Raw genomic sequence first — 19,368 nt, 5'->3', positions numbered from 1 at the left:
TAAATACGTTAATAAAGTCAAATTCAAAATGCTCGTAATGTGCAGCACAGATAGACAGTAAACAGCTCACTGTTCCAGTGATGGGACCTGAGTGGTGGCAGGTTATTCAACCTGCAGGAAGAAGCTGTTACCCAGTCTGGCAGTCCTAGTCCTGATGCTTCTGTACTGGGTCAAAGAGATTGTGGGATGAATGGTAGGGATCCTCAACATTGCATCAAAGGGCCTATAGTAACACTCTGGTAAAAGGTGGTAACAAATCAGCATATAGGAGGGAGCTTGAAATCTGGCCAAGTGGTGGCTAAGCAACAACATCTCACTATGTCTCTTAAGATCAAGGAGATGATCGTTGACTTCAGGATGCAGAATCCAGAGGTCCATGAGCCAGTCATCGTTGGGGGAATCAGAGGTGGAGAAGGCCAACAACTTTAAATTACTCAGTGTTATCATTTCAGAGGATATGTCTTGGGCCTAGTTTGTAAGTGCAATTACAAAGAAGTTTGGGAAAATTCAGCAAACTTCTATATGAGTGGTGGAGAGTATATTGACTGGTTGCATCACAGCCTGGTATGAAAACGCCAATGCCCTGTACGGAAAAGTCCATCATGGATAAAGCCCTCCCCACCATTGAACACATCTAAACGAAGCAATGTCCCTGGGACTCACAAGGAGAATGCTGTGGTCAGTATGGGCCGGTTGGGCCGATGAGCCCATTTCCATGCTGTATTACTACATGACTGTGGGATGATTCTATGATGTCTTCCATTAATTGCTGGCATAATGGTTTGGGTTTAGTATAAACTTAATCAATTGAAAAGCAGTTCTGATCTGACTTTTTTTAAATTGGGCATTTGTGGGAGTACTTATGTGAGGATTAAAATATTGGTAGCATTTTCAATTTAAGGTTGCTATTGCCATTTGTACAATCTAACTTCAGATTCAGCCTGAAAGTAAAAGGTTGTTGAATGTGATACAATGGCTTTATCCCAGTAATTTTAGATTTTGGAATCAGATGTGTGTCATAAGTTAATATTGCAAAATGGAAGCCAAAAGCTTAATGTGTGGAGTTATATGCATCTGCACTTACTTGGAAAAAGATACATAATGTTATCTTGATTATACACACAATGCTTAAGTGAAGCTGCTAAATGGTTAATAGACTGGAATACTGCATTGCAATTATTTTTTGTAACATAATAGTGCCTTGATATGAGCTATAATGTGCAATCTCAAACTGTTGTGGTCAGTCCTGTTTTTACTACTGATTGCATGTCCACTCTGTTAGAGACAACTACTGTATCTACAAACAAGAAGGTACAGTCACATGAAGCAGTACTTGGGGGAAAATTGGCCACGAAGACAAGTTTCACTCTGAATAGATCTAGAAAGCAGCAAGATGTTAATCTGAGAGGTAAGTGAACATTTGCCAAGATCATTCACAGTCATGAGACCATGATCAACCATGTCATATGACATGGCACATAATGATGATGCAGTGAACATATCTATTTAAGCCACAAACTTTAATTTCCCTAATTTATTTGTCTAAGTGTGACGAAGTAACACTGGCAGATGTTTTTAGTCATATTTATGTATGTAGTGCAATAATTGCAGCTTCCAACATACTGTGAAATTACTGTTCACATGATTTTTCACCTCAGTAGATTACTGATCTTAGCCATGAATGTTTTGAAAAACATTTCTCTCTAAAAGTTAAAGAATTTGGGAAATCTGGCTGCTAATTAAAACAGCACTTGCAAAAGATTAACCAATAGTCCTTTTGCTTTGTACAATACAGTCCGCCCTCCTTATCTGCAAGGGATTGGTTCCGGGACCCCTCGCGGATATCAAAAAAATCGGATGCTCAAATCCTTTATTTAACCTGTCTCAGTGTGGTGGACTTATAGGACCCAACAGAACCCCGGACCTTATTTAACCTGTCTCAGTGCGGTGGTCTTTAGGACCCGGCAGAGCTCTGAGTCCATAGTGTTTCTGTTCATGAAAATAATCACAATCATGATTGAAAATAAAGTGGAAATAATAAAGCGATTGGAATGAGGTGAAACGCCATCGATCATTGGAAAAGCGTTAGGCTACAGTCGGTTAACGATCAGAACATTTTTAAAGGTTAAAGTGAGAAAGGCCCTGCCCCGATGAAAGCTACAATTATTACTCAGCAATGCAGTGGTTTGATTATTGATATACATATATTTCTTAAGTATCTTATATGCCTAGAAAGGTAAAATATACTATATACTAAGACAAACATTTGACTAACTGACGCTAAATAATACCGGATGTACCTGTTCCGACTTACTTCATAAGAGAGCTTATGTTTTTTTTAATCCTGATCCACGATAACCTACGCACATCCTTCCGTATACTTTAAAGCATCTTTAGGTTACTTATAATACTATGTAACTAGTTGTTATACTGTATTGTTTAGGGATTAATGACAAGAAAAAAAAGTCTATACAGTCAGCGCTTCTTATCTGCAAAGGATTGGTTCCGGGACCCCTCACGGATACCAAAAAACGAGGATGCTCAAGTCCCTTATTCAACCTGTCTGAATGAGGTGGACCTTAGGACCCAGTGGAATCCCAGACCTTATTTAACCTGCCTCAGTGTGGTGGACATTAATACCCGGCAGCGGAGCTCTGAATCCACAGTGTTTCTGTTCACATAAATAATCACACTCACGATTGAAAATAAAATGGAAACAATAAAGCAATCGGAAAGAGGTGAAATGCCATCAGTCATTGGAAAAGCATTAGGCTACAGTTGGTCAACGATCGGAACAATTTTAAAGGATAAATTGAGAAAGGCCCTTCCCCAATGTAAGCTATAATTATTACTAGGTAACGCAGTGGTTTAATTATTGGGTTTCGGGTTTTTGATCCTCCACATTAACCAGGCACGGATCGAGAGCGCGCTAGGGAGCGATCTGTCACTGAATCGAACTCAGGAACTTCCGTTCCCAAGCCCGGCGCTGAAACATATGTTCTTAAGTGTTTTATATGCATAGAAAGGTAAAATATATACTATATACTAAGACAAACAGTTGACTAACTGATGCTAAATTATACCAGATGTACCTGTTCTGACTTACTTAGTAAGAGAACTTCTGATTTTTTTCGATCCGGATCCACGATAACCTACGCACATCCTCCTGTATACTTTAAATCATCTCTAGATTACTAGATTACCTAATACAATGTAAATGCCATGTAAAATAGTTGTTATACTGCATTGTTTCAGGAATAATTACAAGAAAAAAGGTCTGTACATGCTCAAACAACAAGTGCTGGAAGAGCACTTCCGGGTTTTCTTGCTTCGCGGTTGGTTGAATTCAAGCATGTGGAACTCGCGGATAAGGAGGGCTGACTGTACTTAAACATAAAAATCCTCAAGATTTAAGATTGTGTAATATGATTTCCAATACACAAGTGTAAAAGGGAATTAAATAATTGTCACACTGGATATGATGCAGCATAAAAATATAAAGAACATAATAATTAAAAAGAATACAAATCAGGATAGGACTTCCACAGTGAATGGTCGGGAACTGAAGTTGGCAGTAAAACAAAAGGATCTGGGAATACAGATAGAGGTGTACAAGATAATGAGAGGCATTGATCATGTGGATGGTCAGAGGCTTTTTCACAGGGCTGAAATGGCTAGCACGAGTGGGCATAGTTTTAAGGTGCTTGGAAATAGGTACAGAGGAGATGTCAGGGGTAAGTTTTTTACACTGAGAATGGTGAGTGCGTGGAATGGGCTGCCGGCTGTGGTGGTGGAGGTGGAAACTAGAGGGTCTTTTAAGAGACTCCTGGATGGATACATAGAGCTTAGGAAAATAGAGAGCTACGGGTAAGCCTAGGTATTTCTAAGGTAAGGACATGTCAGCACATTGTTGTGGGCTGAAGGGCAGTATTGTGCTGTAGGTTTTCTATGTTTAATTCCTTAACAGTGGTGTAGATAGGGTCGTATAGAGAGCTTTTGGCACACTGGCCTTCATAAATCACAGCACTAAGTGCAGGAGTTGGATGTTCTGGTGAAGTTTTATAAGACTTTTGGTGAGGCCAAATTTGGAGGGAGTACTGTGTACAGTTTTGGTCACCTACCTACAGGAACAATATCAATAAGCTTGAAAGGGTGCAGAGAAAATTTATGTTGTTGTTGCCAAGGCTTAAAGGATCTGAGTTATAAAGAAAGTTTGGATAGGATGGGACATTATTCCCAGGAGAATGGGAGAATGAGGTGAGAATCTTGTAGTGTTAGACAAAATTGAAGGGTATAAATGCAAACTGACTTTTTCCTCAGAGGTTGGGAGATATTAAAACTAGAAGTCATAGGTTTACAGTGAATGATGAAATATTTAAAGGGAACCTGAGGGGAACTTTATCCAGAAAGTGGTGAAAGTGATGGATGCGGGTTCAGTTGCAACATTTAAGAGAAGTTTGGTTAGGTTCGTGGACGAGAGGGGGTATAGAGTGTAATGTTTAGGTGCAGATGGATGGGGCTAATCAGAAAAGCAGGTTGGCACAGGCCAGACAGGCCTTGGGGCCTGTTTCTGTCTTTTAACATGCTGCTGACTCCTGTTAGATTTTTGTATGGTATCTGGAAGTACTGACAAATACCAGTGAATAAAGGTACTGATTATCAACTGTGATCTAATAGAATGTGGAACAGGCTGAAAGGTTTTCACCTCGTTCTGGTTTTGAACACAAGCCAGCCAGATCAGACACTTCAGGATCCTTTGATCAATTAGTCATGAATTGGATTGCAGTAATTGCTATATCCACTGGGCACTGAGATACCATTTGGCGTCAACTTACTTTGTGTAATTTGGTGGTTTCAGTTGAACAAGCAAAGTAAATCTGTGAATGTGGTAAGCAATTAAACGACACATTTTTGTTTTTAAGACTCTTTAACAGTACACCAGTGCAAACCTCAGAATAACCCACCCTTGGCTTTTACCAATGCATGTGCCTGTTTGCCAGGCTTGGCTTGGAATGCTCTTATAACAGAAGCCATATGTAAACTGAGTTAAAATAACCGCCAGATGAGGATTTCTTAGTGACTTGATTTGAAGACTGTTCCACATGGTGAATGATCTCTCCTTAATCAAAATAAAAAGAATCATCATTCATAATCTGTTATGTATTCAGGCAACAATAAATATATGAGTTAGGCAAGGGTTTATATAACAAATAACACGTTTATTAAACACTGAAAACAAACCCCCCCCCCCCCCCCCAAAAGTAAACAAACACTAACGTAACCGGAAATCAGCTGCTGTGCTGCAGCTCAAACAGTTCTTAAAGCGATGTTGCAAAAACAGTTCTTTAAAGTAGTATTGCCACAAGTTCAAAATGCTCACAGTCCATTTAAGGGAGAGACTTTTTAAGACGATTTAAATTCTCTTTCATGCCGCTTTGCTTCAGTCCCCGAAGTCGAACTTTTCCCACGAAGAATTTACGAAACATAACGGCTTAAAGGCTTTATCACACTGTCCTCAATCTTTTCTGCTATCCCGCAGAGATTAACACGAGAACAGTCAATGAATTCCTTCCGAATAAGGATCAAACAAGGTCGAACCCGTTTCACCGTCGAAAATCGATTCTTCTCAATCTTTAACTCCCGAACTCCGATCTTCACTCTCCACTGATTCTCAACTAGCAGTATTGTAAGGAAACTGCTGGCAAGGACCTTTTAAACTTTAGGCATTAGATAAAACTTCATCTTTCAACTAAACTGCGCCGTAACATTAAATCACACAGTGGCATGAAGTCAGCATGGCAAATCCAGCCACGATCTGCCCTTCCTCACAGGGAGCGGTCCTCCTTTTATACCCTGTAAAAAGAAAAAAAACTGTCACATGACCTCTACTGGCAGGAGAATGACATCACTCCACCATGACAAGGGTACCACTGTCACGTCACGAGTACGTAACAAATCCAACAATTTCAAATCTTTGGTGCTAGGGAAGTCTTTGATCATCTAAAACGAGTTCAGTTAATGGTGGAGGTCCATCGCACAAAAAAAGGTTGTGAATCCTAATAAATTGTAGAATACAAATTGCAGAATCTCTAATCCTGAACTTTGGTCAATTCAGGGACTAATCCTTTACAGATTTCCCCTGCTATCCGAAGGTAGAGCGTTCCTATGAAACCATTTTTTAAGCCGAAATGGCGTAAAGCGAAGAAGCAATTACCAATAATTTATATGGGAAAAATTTTGAGCTTTCCCAGACCCAAAAAATAACCTACCAAATTGTACATAAAACTTAAAGTAACACTAATGTATAGTAAAAGCAAGAATATGTTAAATACTCAGCTGTATAAAGTAGAGATAATGTATATACAGTGTAGTTTCACTTAAATTGGGAAGATTGAGCCAAAACTGATTTGTCGAGAAAAAATTGGCATGTACACGCATGCGCACACGCCTGCCCGAGCAAGGCTTCACGGTCATGGTAGTCTTTCTCTGGGTAAACACAGGTTTAAAGCGGGCGTCTTTTTTTCGTAAAAGCAAAAATCCTCTTTCGGTTAGCGAAAACAGGTACTAATTTAAATCTTTAGTAAAAGCGAAGTTGCGTAAAGTGAACGTTTGGAAAGTTGGGGACACCTTTATTTTCTAAAATACATTTGGCATTCAAGAAAAAGTGATAAGGTGGGAGCCATTTAATTGTGGCTAATTAGTCAGAAGTTATTAGCTCAAGTAAAAACTGTGAAATTAATGGCAATTAATTTAGAAAATTAATCATCTGCCATTTAGAAAATTATCTGAAAGTCAGGAGACAGGACGGGGAAAGAAGAGCTAATCCTCAAATTGGCCTGAGGTGACTTGCGGTGTTTGTCAAAGATCCGTGTTAGGGCGTCAACTGTTCACTATATTTACACATAAATTGGTTAAAGGGATAGAAAGCCACTAAAGCAAGCTTGCCAAATAATAAACATAGGCAGCATTGTAAGCAGTATAAATGGAATCATAAAATTAGTCATGTATTGGATGAAGTCAGCAGGATTGTGGTAAGTGGCATTCATTGCCGCTAAATGTGAACTTATTCGCTTTAGATTGAAAGAGGTGGGTGTAGATTTGCAGCAATTAGGACTAATAACAAGCCATTGAATCCAGGGGATTCTTGAAAATGGGCAAGTACAGGAAATAAAAGGCTAATGGTATGCTGAGCTTTATAACAAAATACAGAAAGACATAACAGGATCATATTCCCAAAATTGAGAATATTAAATAATTAATTGAAATTGGAGTATTAAAAAGAACTAATGGGAGATGTAAGCGCCAGCCTGCAGGTCACCATTGGACAAGGAGTAACACCTGCTTAATCCCCCCGATCAGGATCACGTGAAGCCATGGGAGCAGGTGATGGATGGTCGTATGAGCAGGTGGTATGTTTCACAAGTCCTGGTTATGTGACCACTGGCACCAGGCAGACAATCTCTGAAGAATATTTGTAATGGCTGGGGTCACCCATCTTGTAAAGACACTGCCCAGAAGAAGGCAGTGGCAAACCACTTCTGTAGAACAATTTACCAAGATCAGTCATGCTCGTGTAAAGACCATGATCGCTCACGTTACACAACACGGCACATAACAAATGGGACAGAATAAAAAAAATCATTGTATTTTGAATTGAGTTGAACTTAGGGCCAGGTTTTTCAGGGTTGACGTAAACTTTTACAAACAAAGGTTGGTACAATAGTGGAACGATATAGTGGCATATGGGGAGTAATGAATTATTGTGAGTGTTGATGTTAGACAAAAGTAATAAAAATACAGAAAAATGTGTGTATGGAGTTCACAGATCAGCCTTGGTTTCATCGAATGGCTGAATAGATTCAAGGATATAAATGGTCAGCTCCTGTTCCATCTTATTGTGTGATTTTTTTTTGGGGGTTGCACATTGTAATCAACGTCTAATCACTGCACTTGCCGGATAGTCTTCTGCTTTCATTTTGTTTGGTATCTATTGTTTATCTGAATCATAGTCATCTGTGTAGCAGGTGATGCTGGCTATGATACATAAATTTGTTTCTGGATTGAGGCAAAAGCTTAGAGTCAATGGGTCTGTCATCATTGCTGCCTCCTTCATGAATGTATGAACTATGTTGTGCCAACCAGCAAAGTGTAAAGTTGCTCACTAGATACAAATTTTGTTGGTGTCTAATCTATATGATCTACCCCGTTCTCTTCATGTTTTTGTCTCATAACCCCACAGTCTGGTTGCTGTTAAAACTACCAATGTTACAGCACTGGGATTGATGCTCCAGGGAACACTAGCTCAAGTCATTCTGAGACATATATACATAGTGGTTCTGTATAGCTCCCCCATTTTAAAGGAGGCATTGGAGATGGATTTGTAATCAGGTGGAAGAAAGACTTCAACATTAGTCAGGTGTTACTCACATTTATGACCAGCCCTTTATTAAGGTGATGGTCACTGGCATACTGTTGGCATAAGGGTTTCTGCATATTTAAAAATAAATATGTCTCATGTTTATAGCATCTTTTCAAGATTCATTGTCATTCTTCAGTACACAAATATAAAGGAGAATGAAATGATTGTTACTCTGGAGGCCAAGTCATTTGGTATATTTAAAGTGGAGGTTGAGTGGTTCTTGATGAGTAAAGGGCATCAAAGTTTACAGGGGGGTTAAGGCAGGAGAATGGGACTGAAAGGGAAAATAAAGCAGCCTTGATTGAATGGCAGAGCAGACTGAATGAGCTGAATGGATTATTTCTAAAAACAAACAAATGGATTATCTGGAAAAGCTAATACATGGTGGAAAAATAAAATAACAAGTCTTGCTTTCAGTATGCAACATGCGGGGTCGTAACGTGATGACGTAGGATCGAGACATGGAAATCCAGCTCTCCTGTAAAAAAAACAGTAAAATAATGTTTAAGTGAAGAAAAGTTAGTAAATACTTTTTAAAAATTACTTATCAGCTACTCAGGATTGTCTTAAGATATGTTGTGGCGACTCATTTCCTAGCGTATCCGAACCGACTCACAATTAGATAGCCTACGGGGGTTTGCGAGCACAGAGCTTTGGAGCCTCTTCGCCATGGGGGGCCGGTTGACAGAGGCTTAAAAGTGAGGCTGAAGTTTTCGAATAAAGTTTTTTTTCCTTCGACTGCAGTTACCGACTCCGTGTCGTAATTTTAGCGCTGCGTGTAGCACACCGCTACAATGTCTCCTAAACAGAAGCAGAAGAAGAAAACTACTACTTTGAAGACAACACAAGTTGGAAAAGAATTAAGGCCGGCAGCCATGAAAGAGCCTCAGGCTCAAGTGCATTTTACCTCCGGCGATACAGAACAGGAAACTGCGGCAACATCAACCGTTTCCAAAAAAAAAGAGCTACAGAAATTGTGCATGCATGAAGGAAGGAGCATGCACAAACAGGAGCAACCCAAACTACAAATCCCAGCTATGATCGGAACTGAAAGTGAGTGTGAGGTGGAATCAGATTCTCTGGATAAATCAGATGAAGATGAAGAGACAAACGAAGAAGAGCAACAGGAAGAGGTTGGAGGTGATATTGGAGACATAAAAAAATCTTTGGTGCAAATAATGCATGAATTAAAAGCATTAAAAGTAATAAAAATATTAAAAATATGAGGATTATGTTTGATAAAATGATGAAAAGACAGGACAAAATGGACAAGAAAATTTAAAAACTTGGAAGAAATAACGGGAGACACCATTGATAGAGGGAATAAAATGGAAGGTAATATTTCTGCCTGGACATCAGAAAGAAAACGGTTGTTGGAAAAAGTGGATGTGCTTGAAAATTTTAACAGACGAAATAATGTTAAGATTGTTGGACTTAAAGAAGGTATAGAGGGAGAGGATCCAATAAATTAACGATTTTCAAAAATGGATTCTGGAAATTTTGGAAATGGAAGAAGGAACCCAGTTAATTGAAATTGAAAGGGCTCACAGAGCCTTAAGATCAAGACCTCAAGTTGATCAAAACCCACGATCAATCTTGATAAAATGCTTAAGATACCAAGATAAAGAAAAGATCCTGAAGGCGGCTGCCCAATGTGCCAGATAGAGAAACGGGCCATTGATGATAGAAGGGAAAACAGTTCTTTTCTATCCTGATATAACTTATGACCTTTTGAAGAGAAAGAAGGAATTTAGCCCAGCGAAAATTTTTTTTATGGGAAAAGGGTTATAAATTTATATTATCAGGCAACCCTGATAATTTTTTTGGATGACGGAAAAAGATCTTTTACTAATTATCAGGATGCAGAAGAATTTGCACAAGAACTCCCAAATATTTGCTAACCACAGCCAAAGATTTAAAAGTGAAACGGATTAAAGATGAAAACAGGGACAGTGAATGGAGTTGATGGATGTTTAAGGACAGAAGAATATTTAAATATATTCTTAATTATATGATACAGTGGGAGAAAGGTAAAAATTTGAGAAATATTAATTGAGAGTAGTGATATTATTTTTTCTTCTCTTATATGTACTTTTTTATGTTACGGGGGAGCTGAGGGAATTTCGGATCGATTGCTACAGGATTCACGTGTGTAATCATGGCGATCGCCATGACCCGCACAACGGAGGGGGGTAATGTTGTGTTTTCTTTATTCACAATATTAGTAGGGGGGTATTTTGTTATTTTTTTTCTTTATAATCTATTTTTCTTTAATCTTTCTTTGACAATCGGGGGGGAGACACATAGCAACAAGGAGAATTTTAAAAAGATGGGGAATTAAAAAGAAGGTACTACGAAAGTTGGAAAGTTAGGTATAACTATAGACTGGAGTAACCCTGTTAAAAATAATGACTAATTTACTGAATTTTTAAAGTTTTAATGTTAATGGGCTTAATGAATCGGTGAAAAGAAAAAATTTTAACATACGTTAAGAAAATGAAAATAGATATAGCTTTTAGCTGCATTCCATTTGAAAAAATTACTTATAATTTAAGAGATAAATACAAAATATTTCTGAAAATTTGGCACCCTTATTTACAAAAGATAGGATTAAATATATAGGTGCTCTGAAGATAAAATTATTGATTATTTGGGGAAAGAAGTAAATATATATATTAAAGCTATTATGAACTCCATGGAGCATGTGGGGATCTTCCGATATCCAGGCATTCTTTCTTTTTCTCTTTTTTTCCCCTCTTTCTACAGGGATATGTTAGGGAGGAGGGGGGAAGGGTTGATAATATTTTTTTCCTTCTGTAACCATTTGAAAATTCAATTAAAAAATTTTATTATAATAATAACAAAATGTAACATGCCTATTTTACATGTTTAAGTTCTGCATAGAACTTATCATAGTTCTGCATAGAGTGTAGTGGAATTCATAATCAAACAGCCTTTATGTTCAGCATTATGGGCGTAGGACAATTTTAGACACCATCTGCATGTGGTGTTTGAAGCAAGCCATATTGAATATTGATTTTGGGTGAAGTTTGGAAGGGAAGAATATTAGCTTTTCTGTACCAAAACTTTTAAATTCAGGTAAACGATCAGTATAATTCATACTTGTTCCATTTGCTTCAGTAATATGCCAGAACCTTGGACCTCCCTCTGAGCATCAGCATTGTTCTTCCACTTCGGATTAAACCTTCAAATTGCTGGGGGGGGAAATGGAATTTGTTGTTTCCATGGACTAGAAAGAGGTTCCAGAGTTACCTTTTTTGCAAGCTGCTGTAACAACTTTTGCTCCATTGGGGGTAACTAACTAACTATGAAAGGTACAGGTCCACAATCCCTTATCCGAAATTCTGAAATCCAAAAAGGTCCAAAAACTGGGTTTTTTTCGCCAACAGCTGACGTCACTCAGGTGTGAAGTGGCAGCCCTAGCAGAAGCCACCAGACATCAGATGTGGCTCAGTGCTCGTACTGGTTACATGTGCATTTGCTGTTCGCTGATATTTTGTGTTCACTGTTGACTTTGTGTTTAATTTCACTGTGAAAATGTCAAAAAGAGCTGCAGATACCCCTATGGGTAACAATGAGAAAAAGAAGGAAGCATCTATCATTATCAGTAACGCAGAAAGTGGAGTTATTGCAGAAGCTTGATCGTGGTGTGTCTGTGCGGTGTCTTACTGAAGAATATGGTGTCGGAACTACCACTGTATATGATTTATAGAAACAAAGACAAGTTACTGAAGTTTTATAGTGACAGTGATGTTCTACATTTATTTCAATAAGTCATTTATCATGTGTTTGATTTGGCTTGTTTGAAGCTTTGTATTTTTGTTTTATTGAATGTTTTTGCTGGAAGTAAATTTTTTTCTTATTATTCCTTAAACAATACAGTATAACAACTATTTACATAACATTTACATTGTATTAGGTATTATAAGTAATCTAGAGATGATTTAAAGTATACGGAAGGATGTGTGTAGGTCGGGTGCTCCGCCAGATCTTAAAATCCACCGCACTGAGACAGGTTAAATAAAGGACTTGAGCATACATGTTTTTTGGTGTCCACGGGGGGAAATGTCCCAGAACCAATAAGGAGGGATTCTGAAATCCGAAAACTTCTGAATTCCAAAATGCAACTGGCCCGAAGAATTTCAGATAAGGGACTGTGGACCTGTGCTGCCAATTCCTCGCGTGATTCAAGTTTATTTCATTACAGGTGCTGTGTTATACAACAGATTAAGTGAGTACATTTTAACTGAAGAACAATTGCAGGAAAATTGTTATCCAAGGCCTCATCCAGACAAACCAGGTGTTGCAGTGATTTTTAACAAGACTGAGAAAAAGAATAGTGTTGACTGTGAGTAAATTATACTGCTTGATAAGGTTCATGTTAAATAAAAACTAAAAAGAATGATTAATATCCATTCACTTTTAATTTTAGAACATAGAAATCTACAGCACATTACAGGCCCTTCAGCCCACAATGTTGTGCCGACCATGTAACCTACTCTAGACACTGCCTAGAATTTCCTTAGCACATAGCCCTCTATTTTTCTAAACTCCATGTACTCTTAAGAGACCAAGAGTATCTTAAAAGACCCTACCACCACCATCACCAGCAGTGTATTCCACACACACACACACCATTCTCTGTGGGAAAACTTGCCTCTGGCATCCCCCTTATGCCTATTTCTGAGCACTTTAAAACTATGCCCCCTCGTGTTTGACATTTCAGCCCTGGGGAAAAAGCCTCTGGCTATCCACATGATCAATGCCTCTCATTATCTTGTACACCTCTATCAGGTCACTTCTCATCCTCCATCGCTCCAAGGAGAAAAGACTCAACCTATTCTCATAAGGCATACTTTCCAATCCAGGCAACATCCTTGTAAATCTCCTGTGCACACTCTCGATAATATCCACATCCTTCCTGTAGTGAGGTGACCAGAACTGAACACAGTACTCCAAGTAGATTATTGATACGATGATCTGTAATAATAACTAAGCATCGGTTTCAGAGTTAATGTATGAGTAAAATAATTTTTAAGTGTTCAAATAAAACTTCAAATTAAAAGTTTGTATTCTTGTAATTTAGCTTCAATAAGGATCTGTTGTCGTTGTGGAGCTGAATACGCTGTTTCCCTTAGTGGGAACTATATTCGGAAAGAGGAGTGTCACTATCACTGGGGACGGATGCGTCGTCAAAAAGGTAATGTAGGAACCACAAAGATCAATATTATAGTATATATATGTAGAATACACTTCTATGCATTCTGTACTGAACTGTAACTACAGTACATAAACTGATTGATAATACTCTAACCCTTTGAATTTGCAGGTTACAACCTTATTAGAGCTTAACTGTTTACATGTGTCTGTACTAAATCATTCTAATCTACAATTCTTCATAAGCCATAACAAAATTCATCTTTCATACATTGGCTTTTAATTTGAACAGTATTTCTAATTTAACAGCCCTTGAATATTTCCTTTAAATGCCTATTACTCCTAGAGCTAAAAACTGAAAGTTTTCAAGCTAACTTAAGGAGCCAAGTAGCTGTCTGTGTTGTGCAAATTCCAGCAATGATTCTCCAAGTGACTAGTTTTTATTCCCTGTTACTTGATCTTCACCCACCAGACTGACTGGATCCAATTGCCTCCATCAGTGCCTGATTAAAGTAAACATCCAACTATGTTTGGGATGCCACAGTAGCATCGGGGTTAGTGCAGCACTACTACTACAATGCTAACGGCCTCTGTAGGGAGTGTATGTTCCTCCCCGTGACTGCCTGAGCTTGCCCCAGTGCTCCAGTTTCCTCTCTCAGTCCAAACACCAGTTAATAGGCCATTGACTCTTGTCCAGTGATTAGGCTAGGGTTAAATAGGTGAGTTGCTGGGTGGTGTGGCTTGTTGGGCTGAAAGGGTCTGTTCCACACAGTATCGCTAAATTGAAAAAAATTTTTAAAAGATGCCTCCCCCATGACAAACTTTCATAGTCCAACTATGAAGCAGGAAGAAAGCGTCAACCTCTCGGTGCATTTGCGTTAAATGTGCTTTCTTCCCAGTGGTGAAGCATAAAGAAATCCTATATCTTCTGTTTTGTTATACCCAAACTATTTCTAATTTTGTTTATGCTGCAGTACCTGGTGGTTGGGAAACACAGTACACCTGCTGTGCAGGAGCAGTGGGATCTTCAGGCTGCCAAACGGCAAAGGTAAGAGCTTTAGGTGATCAATCGTGTTCCCCATTAACCAAATTAAATAAAAAGTCTGTTTAGAAATACTCCTACCCTCCAGGTATCAGTGATTTTCTGGTTATAAGTTAATTGTGGAACAGACTATCCATAATACCAATTTTAAAAATTGACCACTCTGAAATAGATGATCTTTGTATTGTTTGATGTGTTAATTATTGTGTTTTTTTTTCTGTGCTGCATCGGATCCAGAGTAACACTTCCTCAGCACTAACTACCCCTCCACCCATCTTTGTATCATCCACAAACTTTGCCACAAAGCCATTATCTAAATCATTGACAAACTTCATAGAAGAACTCTAACAGATTTGTCAGACAAGATTTTCCTTTACATAAACCATGCTGACTTTGACATAATTTATCATTAGACTCCAAGTACCCTGAAACCTTATCCTTAATAATAGACTCCAACTTTTTCCCAATCCCAGGTTAGGCTGACTGGCCTATAATTTACTTTCTTTAACCACCTTCTCTTAAAAGAGCAGAGTGATATTTGCAATCTTCCAGTCTTCCAGGACCATGCCAGAATCAAGTGATTCTTGAATGATCGTGAGCAATGTATCCATTACCTCTTCAGCAACCTTTTTCAGAACTCTGGGATGTAGTCCATCTGGTCTAGGTGCTTTGTCCACCTTTCAGTTTACCCAGCATGTTTCCCTTTAAAATAGCATTGGCACTCACACCAGCTCCGTGACACTTACAGACCTCTGGCACACTGCTGGTGTCTTCCACAGTGAAGACTAATCCAAAGTACTTATTAAGTTCATCTGCCATTTCTTTGCCCCCCCTGAAAAAGAAAGGTAGACTTGGCACCTATTGAGTTGTGGTATGGGATGGTAGATTCATCACCAATTGACATAGTACTGCAAGGTAGACTTAACACCCATTTTGACTTTTTAGACAATAGACAATAGGTGCAGAAGTAGACCATTTGGCCCCTCGAGCCTGCACTGCCATTTTGAGATCATGGCTGATCAATTACCATCAATACCCGGTTCCTGCCTTGTCCCCATATCCCCTGATTCCCCTATCCATAAGATACCTATCTAGCTCCTTCTTGAAAGCATCCAGAGAATTGGCCTCCACTACCTTCTGAGGCAGTGCATTCCAGACCCCCACAACTCTCTGGGAGAAGAAGTTTTTCCTTAACTCTGTCCTAAATGACCTACCCCTTATTCTCAAACCATGCCCTTTGGTACTGGACTCTCCCAGCATCTGGAACATATTTCCTGCCTCTATCTTGTCCAATCCCTTAATAATCTTATGTTACAATTAGATCCCCTCTCAATCTCCTTAATTCCAGCTTGTACAAGCCCAGTCTCTCTAACCTCTCTGCGTAAGACAGTCCAGACATCCCAGGAATTAACCTCGTGAATCTACGCTGCACTTCCTCTATAGCCAGGATGTCCTTCCTTAACCCTGGAGACCAAAACTGTACACAATACTCCAGGTGTGGTCTCACCAGGGCTCTGTACGAATGCAAGAGGATTTCCTTGCTCTTGTACTCAATTCCCTTTGTAATAAAGGCCAACATTCCATTAGCCTTCTTCACTGCCTGCTGCACTTGCTCATTCACCTTCAGTGACTGATGAACAAGGACTCCGAGATCTCTTTGTATTTCTCCCTTACCCAACCCTACACCGTTCAGATAATAATCTGCCTTCCTGTTCTTACTCTCAAAGTGGATAACCTCACACTTATTCACATTAAACGCCATCTGCCAAGTATCTGCCCACTCACCCAACCTATCCAAGTCACCCTGAATTCTCCTAACATCCTCATCACATTCATTAGTTCATTTATTTATTCATTCATTCATTAGTTCATTCATTTATTCATTAGTAATTTATGCTGCTGTACCCCACAACTGTGAGATGTTTTAATTTATCCTATGCAACAATAATAAATTTAAAAAAACACTCCAAATTATGAAGGCACTCACAAGATGCTAATCTATTGAGTAGACTATCAGGTTAGCACTGTTCACGTATGATGTATTAAGGTACTTTCACACTAAACTTGCCTTTTAACTGAATATGGAAATGAGTTAAAAAGATTTAAATAAAATACAACTGCAGTAGCATGCCAACTGAAAGGTGAAATTACAGATCCATAAAAATTCAGACATTTCAATAAACAGACAGACAGACTTTATTGATCCTGAGGGAAATTGGGTTTCGTTACAGTCACACGAACCAAGAATAGTGTAGAAATATAGCAATATAAAACCATAAATAATTAAATAATAAGTCAATTATGCCAAGTGGAATTAAGTCCAGGACCAGCCTATTGGCTCAGGGTGTCTGACACTCCGAGGGAGGAGTTGTAAAGTTTGATGGCCACAGGCAGGAATGACTTCCTATGACGCTCAGTGTTGCATCTCAGTGGAATGAGTCTCTGGCTGAATGTACTCCTGTGCCTAACCAGTACATTATGGAGTGGATGAGAGACATTGTCCAAGATGGCATGCAACTTGGACAGCATCCTCTTTTCAGACACCACCGTCAGAGAGTCCAGTTCAACCCCCACAACATCACTGGCCTTACGAATGAGTTTGTTGATTCTATTGGTGTCTGCTACCCTCAGCCTGCTGCCCCAGCACAAAACAGCAAACATGAAAGCACTGACCAAAGAAGCAATAGCTGCTAGCACCACTAATGTGAATGTCTTGAACTGTCATAGCCACAAAGATCAGCAGAGTCACTTTCTCAGAACCATTTGTGCTCTGCTCTGATAAAAACTGTTCCTTAATGTGACATAAGGCGGATGATTTTCTTGATCTTCTCCAACAGACTTTCATTGTCCTTGAACCTAATTGTTACATCAACCACAGCAGCATCTCTAACCTTGGAACAATATTAGAAGTTCAGCAGCTTCAGTTGTCCACAACAAATGTTGCTTTAAAAACAGACCATGTATGCTGCACCACCTTGTTTTGCACCAACTGGTCAATTTACTTGTACCTCTTGGGACATGGCATTGTTACGAGAGGGCACCAGCATCCCAATGACTCATTTCCAGACTACTCCTCCTATTAAATTTATCCATGTAGCAGTTTTTCATAAATTCTATTGTATTTCTTTATTTTCCTGTAAATGCCTGAAAGAAAATAATTTTCAAGGTGGTATATTGTGACCTACACTGAACTGTTCCCACAGCCTGTGGGCTCACTTTCAAGGGCTCTACATCTTGTGTTAGCAATATTTATTGCATTTTTTCTTTTTGTATTCATACAGTTTGTTCTTTGCACAATGGTTGTTAATCCGTCTTGTATGCGGTTTTTCATTGATTTAATTGTTTCTTTGTAGTTACTGTGAATGTCTGCAAGAAAATGAATCTCTGGGTTATATACATGTACTTTTATAATAACTTTAAATTTTGTACTTTGATATTTACTGGGATCCTTGTTCTGGTAGCTCAAAAGTTTCAGAATTGAAGTTAAGCTCAGGTATCCATCTGAACAGGGGTTCAAGATGGAATCCTGTTGGTCTTGGACTTTATAACTCAGCTTTCTCTCTCCAGTGTGTTGTATCCCTCAATTTTATATTTATTCTTTTGTAGGGCACTTCCCCATTCTGTATTTACCAAACAAATATGTTTCATGATTGTTTAGGAGTTGAGAAGCAGTGTGACTTTAATATAATGAAAAATGCTTAAAATTATATGATCAGTAATAAAATAACTAAAGTTGAAAATTCACTGGGGCTTTACAGATTTAGTACTTTTCAATTTTTTTTCAACATCTTGGAGTTTACAATACAATATAAGAAACGAATCCCCAGTGATACAAGAGTATGTTTCCCTCTTTCTGTTAACAGTGGCAAAATAGTTGGAAATCCTGTTTTGCATTTGGCTGCCTCAATAACATTGAGTAATAGTTCTGTGACTCTCGCTGCCTCAATGGCATCAAATAATAGTTATGTGACTATCACAGTAAAGTACCTTCAGTCTTTTTTACTGATTGATGTTTGAATGAAATATGAAATGCATAACTTCCTGGTGCATCAGAATCTACTGCAGAGTCAAATTAGCTTGAGAAAGGAGATCCAATTACTGATCTGTGATAAAATTGCTAATTATTTATGGCTCAATTAGTAGCACACACTGTTGAGAGATTGGTGGAATTGGGTCACACTAGAGACTTAATCTCACAAATCTAGGTTAGCATTCTTGTGCAGTGCTGGGAGTAATATTAAAAGTGCTATCATTTGGACGGGACATTTAAACTGCCCCATCTTAGCATAAGATTCCTAACTACCGTTTTGAGATTGCAAAGAAGTTGAGTGATACTGCTGAGGCGTAGTTGTACATAGTAATTTATCTAATTGTGATCCATCCAGCTACTATTTATTCCACAATCAACTTCATTAAATCTAGTTATTATCACATTCGTGTCTGGGACCTTACTTGGCTGAGTAGAAAGCCTTAGTTTCTACACTGCACCAGTAATTACAGTCAAAATAATACTTTTTTGTAGTGCATTTTGAGATGTCTTGAGGGAGTGAAAGGTGGAATATAAAAGGAAGTCTTTCCATGTAATATCAGCAGTAGGGATGCCAAGAGAAGCAAACTTTCCACACATTTGTAAATTTGTGTCCCTCTTTTAACACCAGTTGATAGCAGAATCCAGTTTATTATTACTGGTGTATGAAATGAAATTAGTTTTTTGCAGCAGCAGTACAGA

The 19,368-nt window shown here is 38.6% G+C and overlaps 1 protein-coding gene across 1 annotated transcript in view; it reads left to right on the top strand.

Annotated features, from left to right (window-relative positions):
* Window positions 1-19,368, top strand: part of rexo1 (REX1, RNA exonuclease 1 homolog) — a 104,435-nt gene that overhangs the window by 72,085 nt on the left and 12,982 nt on the right. Inside the window, exons 8-11 of the mRNA XM_059991084.1 lie at window positions 1,283-1,408; window positions 12,648-12,788; window positions 13,527-13,640; window positions 14,572-14,645. Of these exons, the coding sequence (XP_059847067.1) occupies window positions 1,283-1,408; window positions 12,648-12,788; window positions 13,527-13,640; window positions 14,572-14,645 (455 nt within the window). The remainder of the gene's footprint in view (window positions 1-1,282; window positions 1,409-12,647; window positions 12,789-13,526; window positions 13,641-14,571; window positions 14,646-19,368) is intronic.

The sequence above is a fragment of the Hypanus sabinus genome, chromosome 16 (assembly GCF_030144855.1).
Source record: "Hypanus sabinus isolate sHypSab1 chromosome 16, sHypSab1.hap1, whole genome shotgun sequence".
NCBI lineage: Eukaryota > Metazoa > Chordata > Chondrichthyes > Myliobatiformes > Dasyatidae > Hypanus > Hypanus sabinus.
Note: the sequence above shows the minus strand (reverse complement) of the source record. Positions and strands in the feature narration are given on the sequence as shown.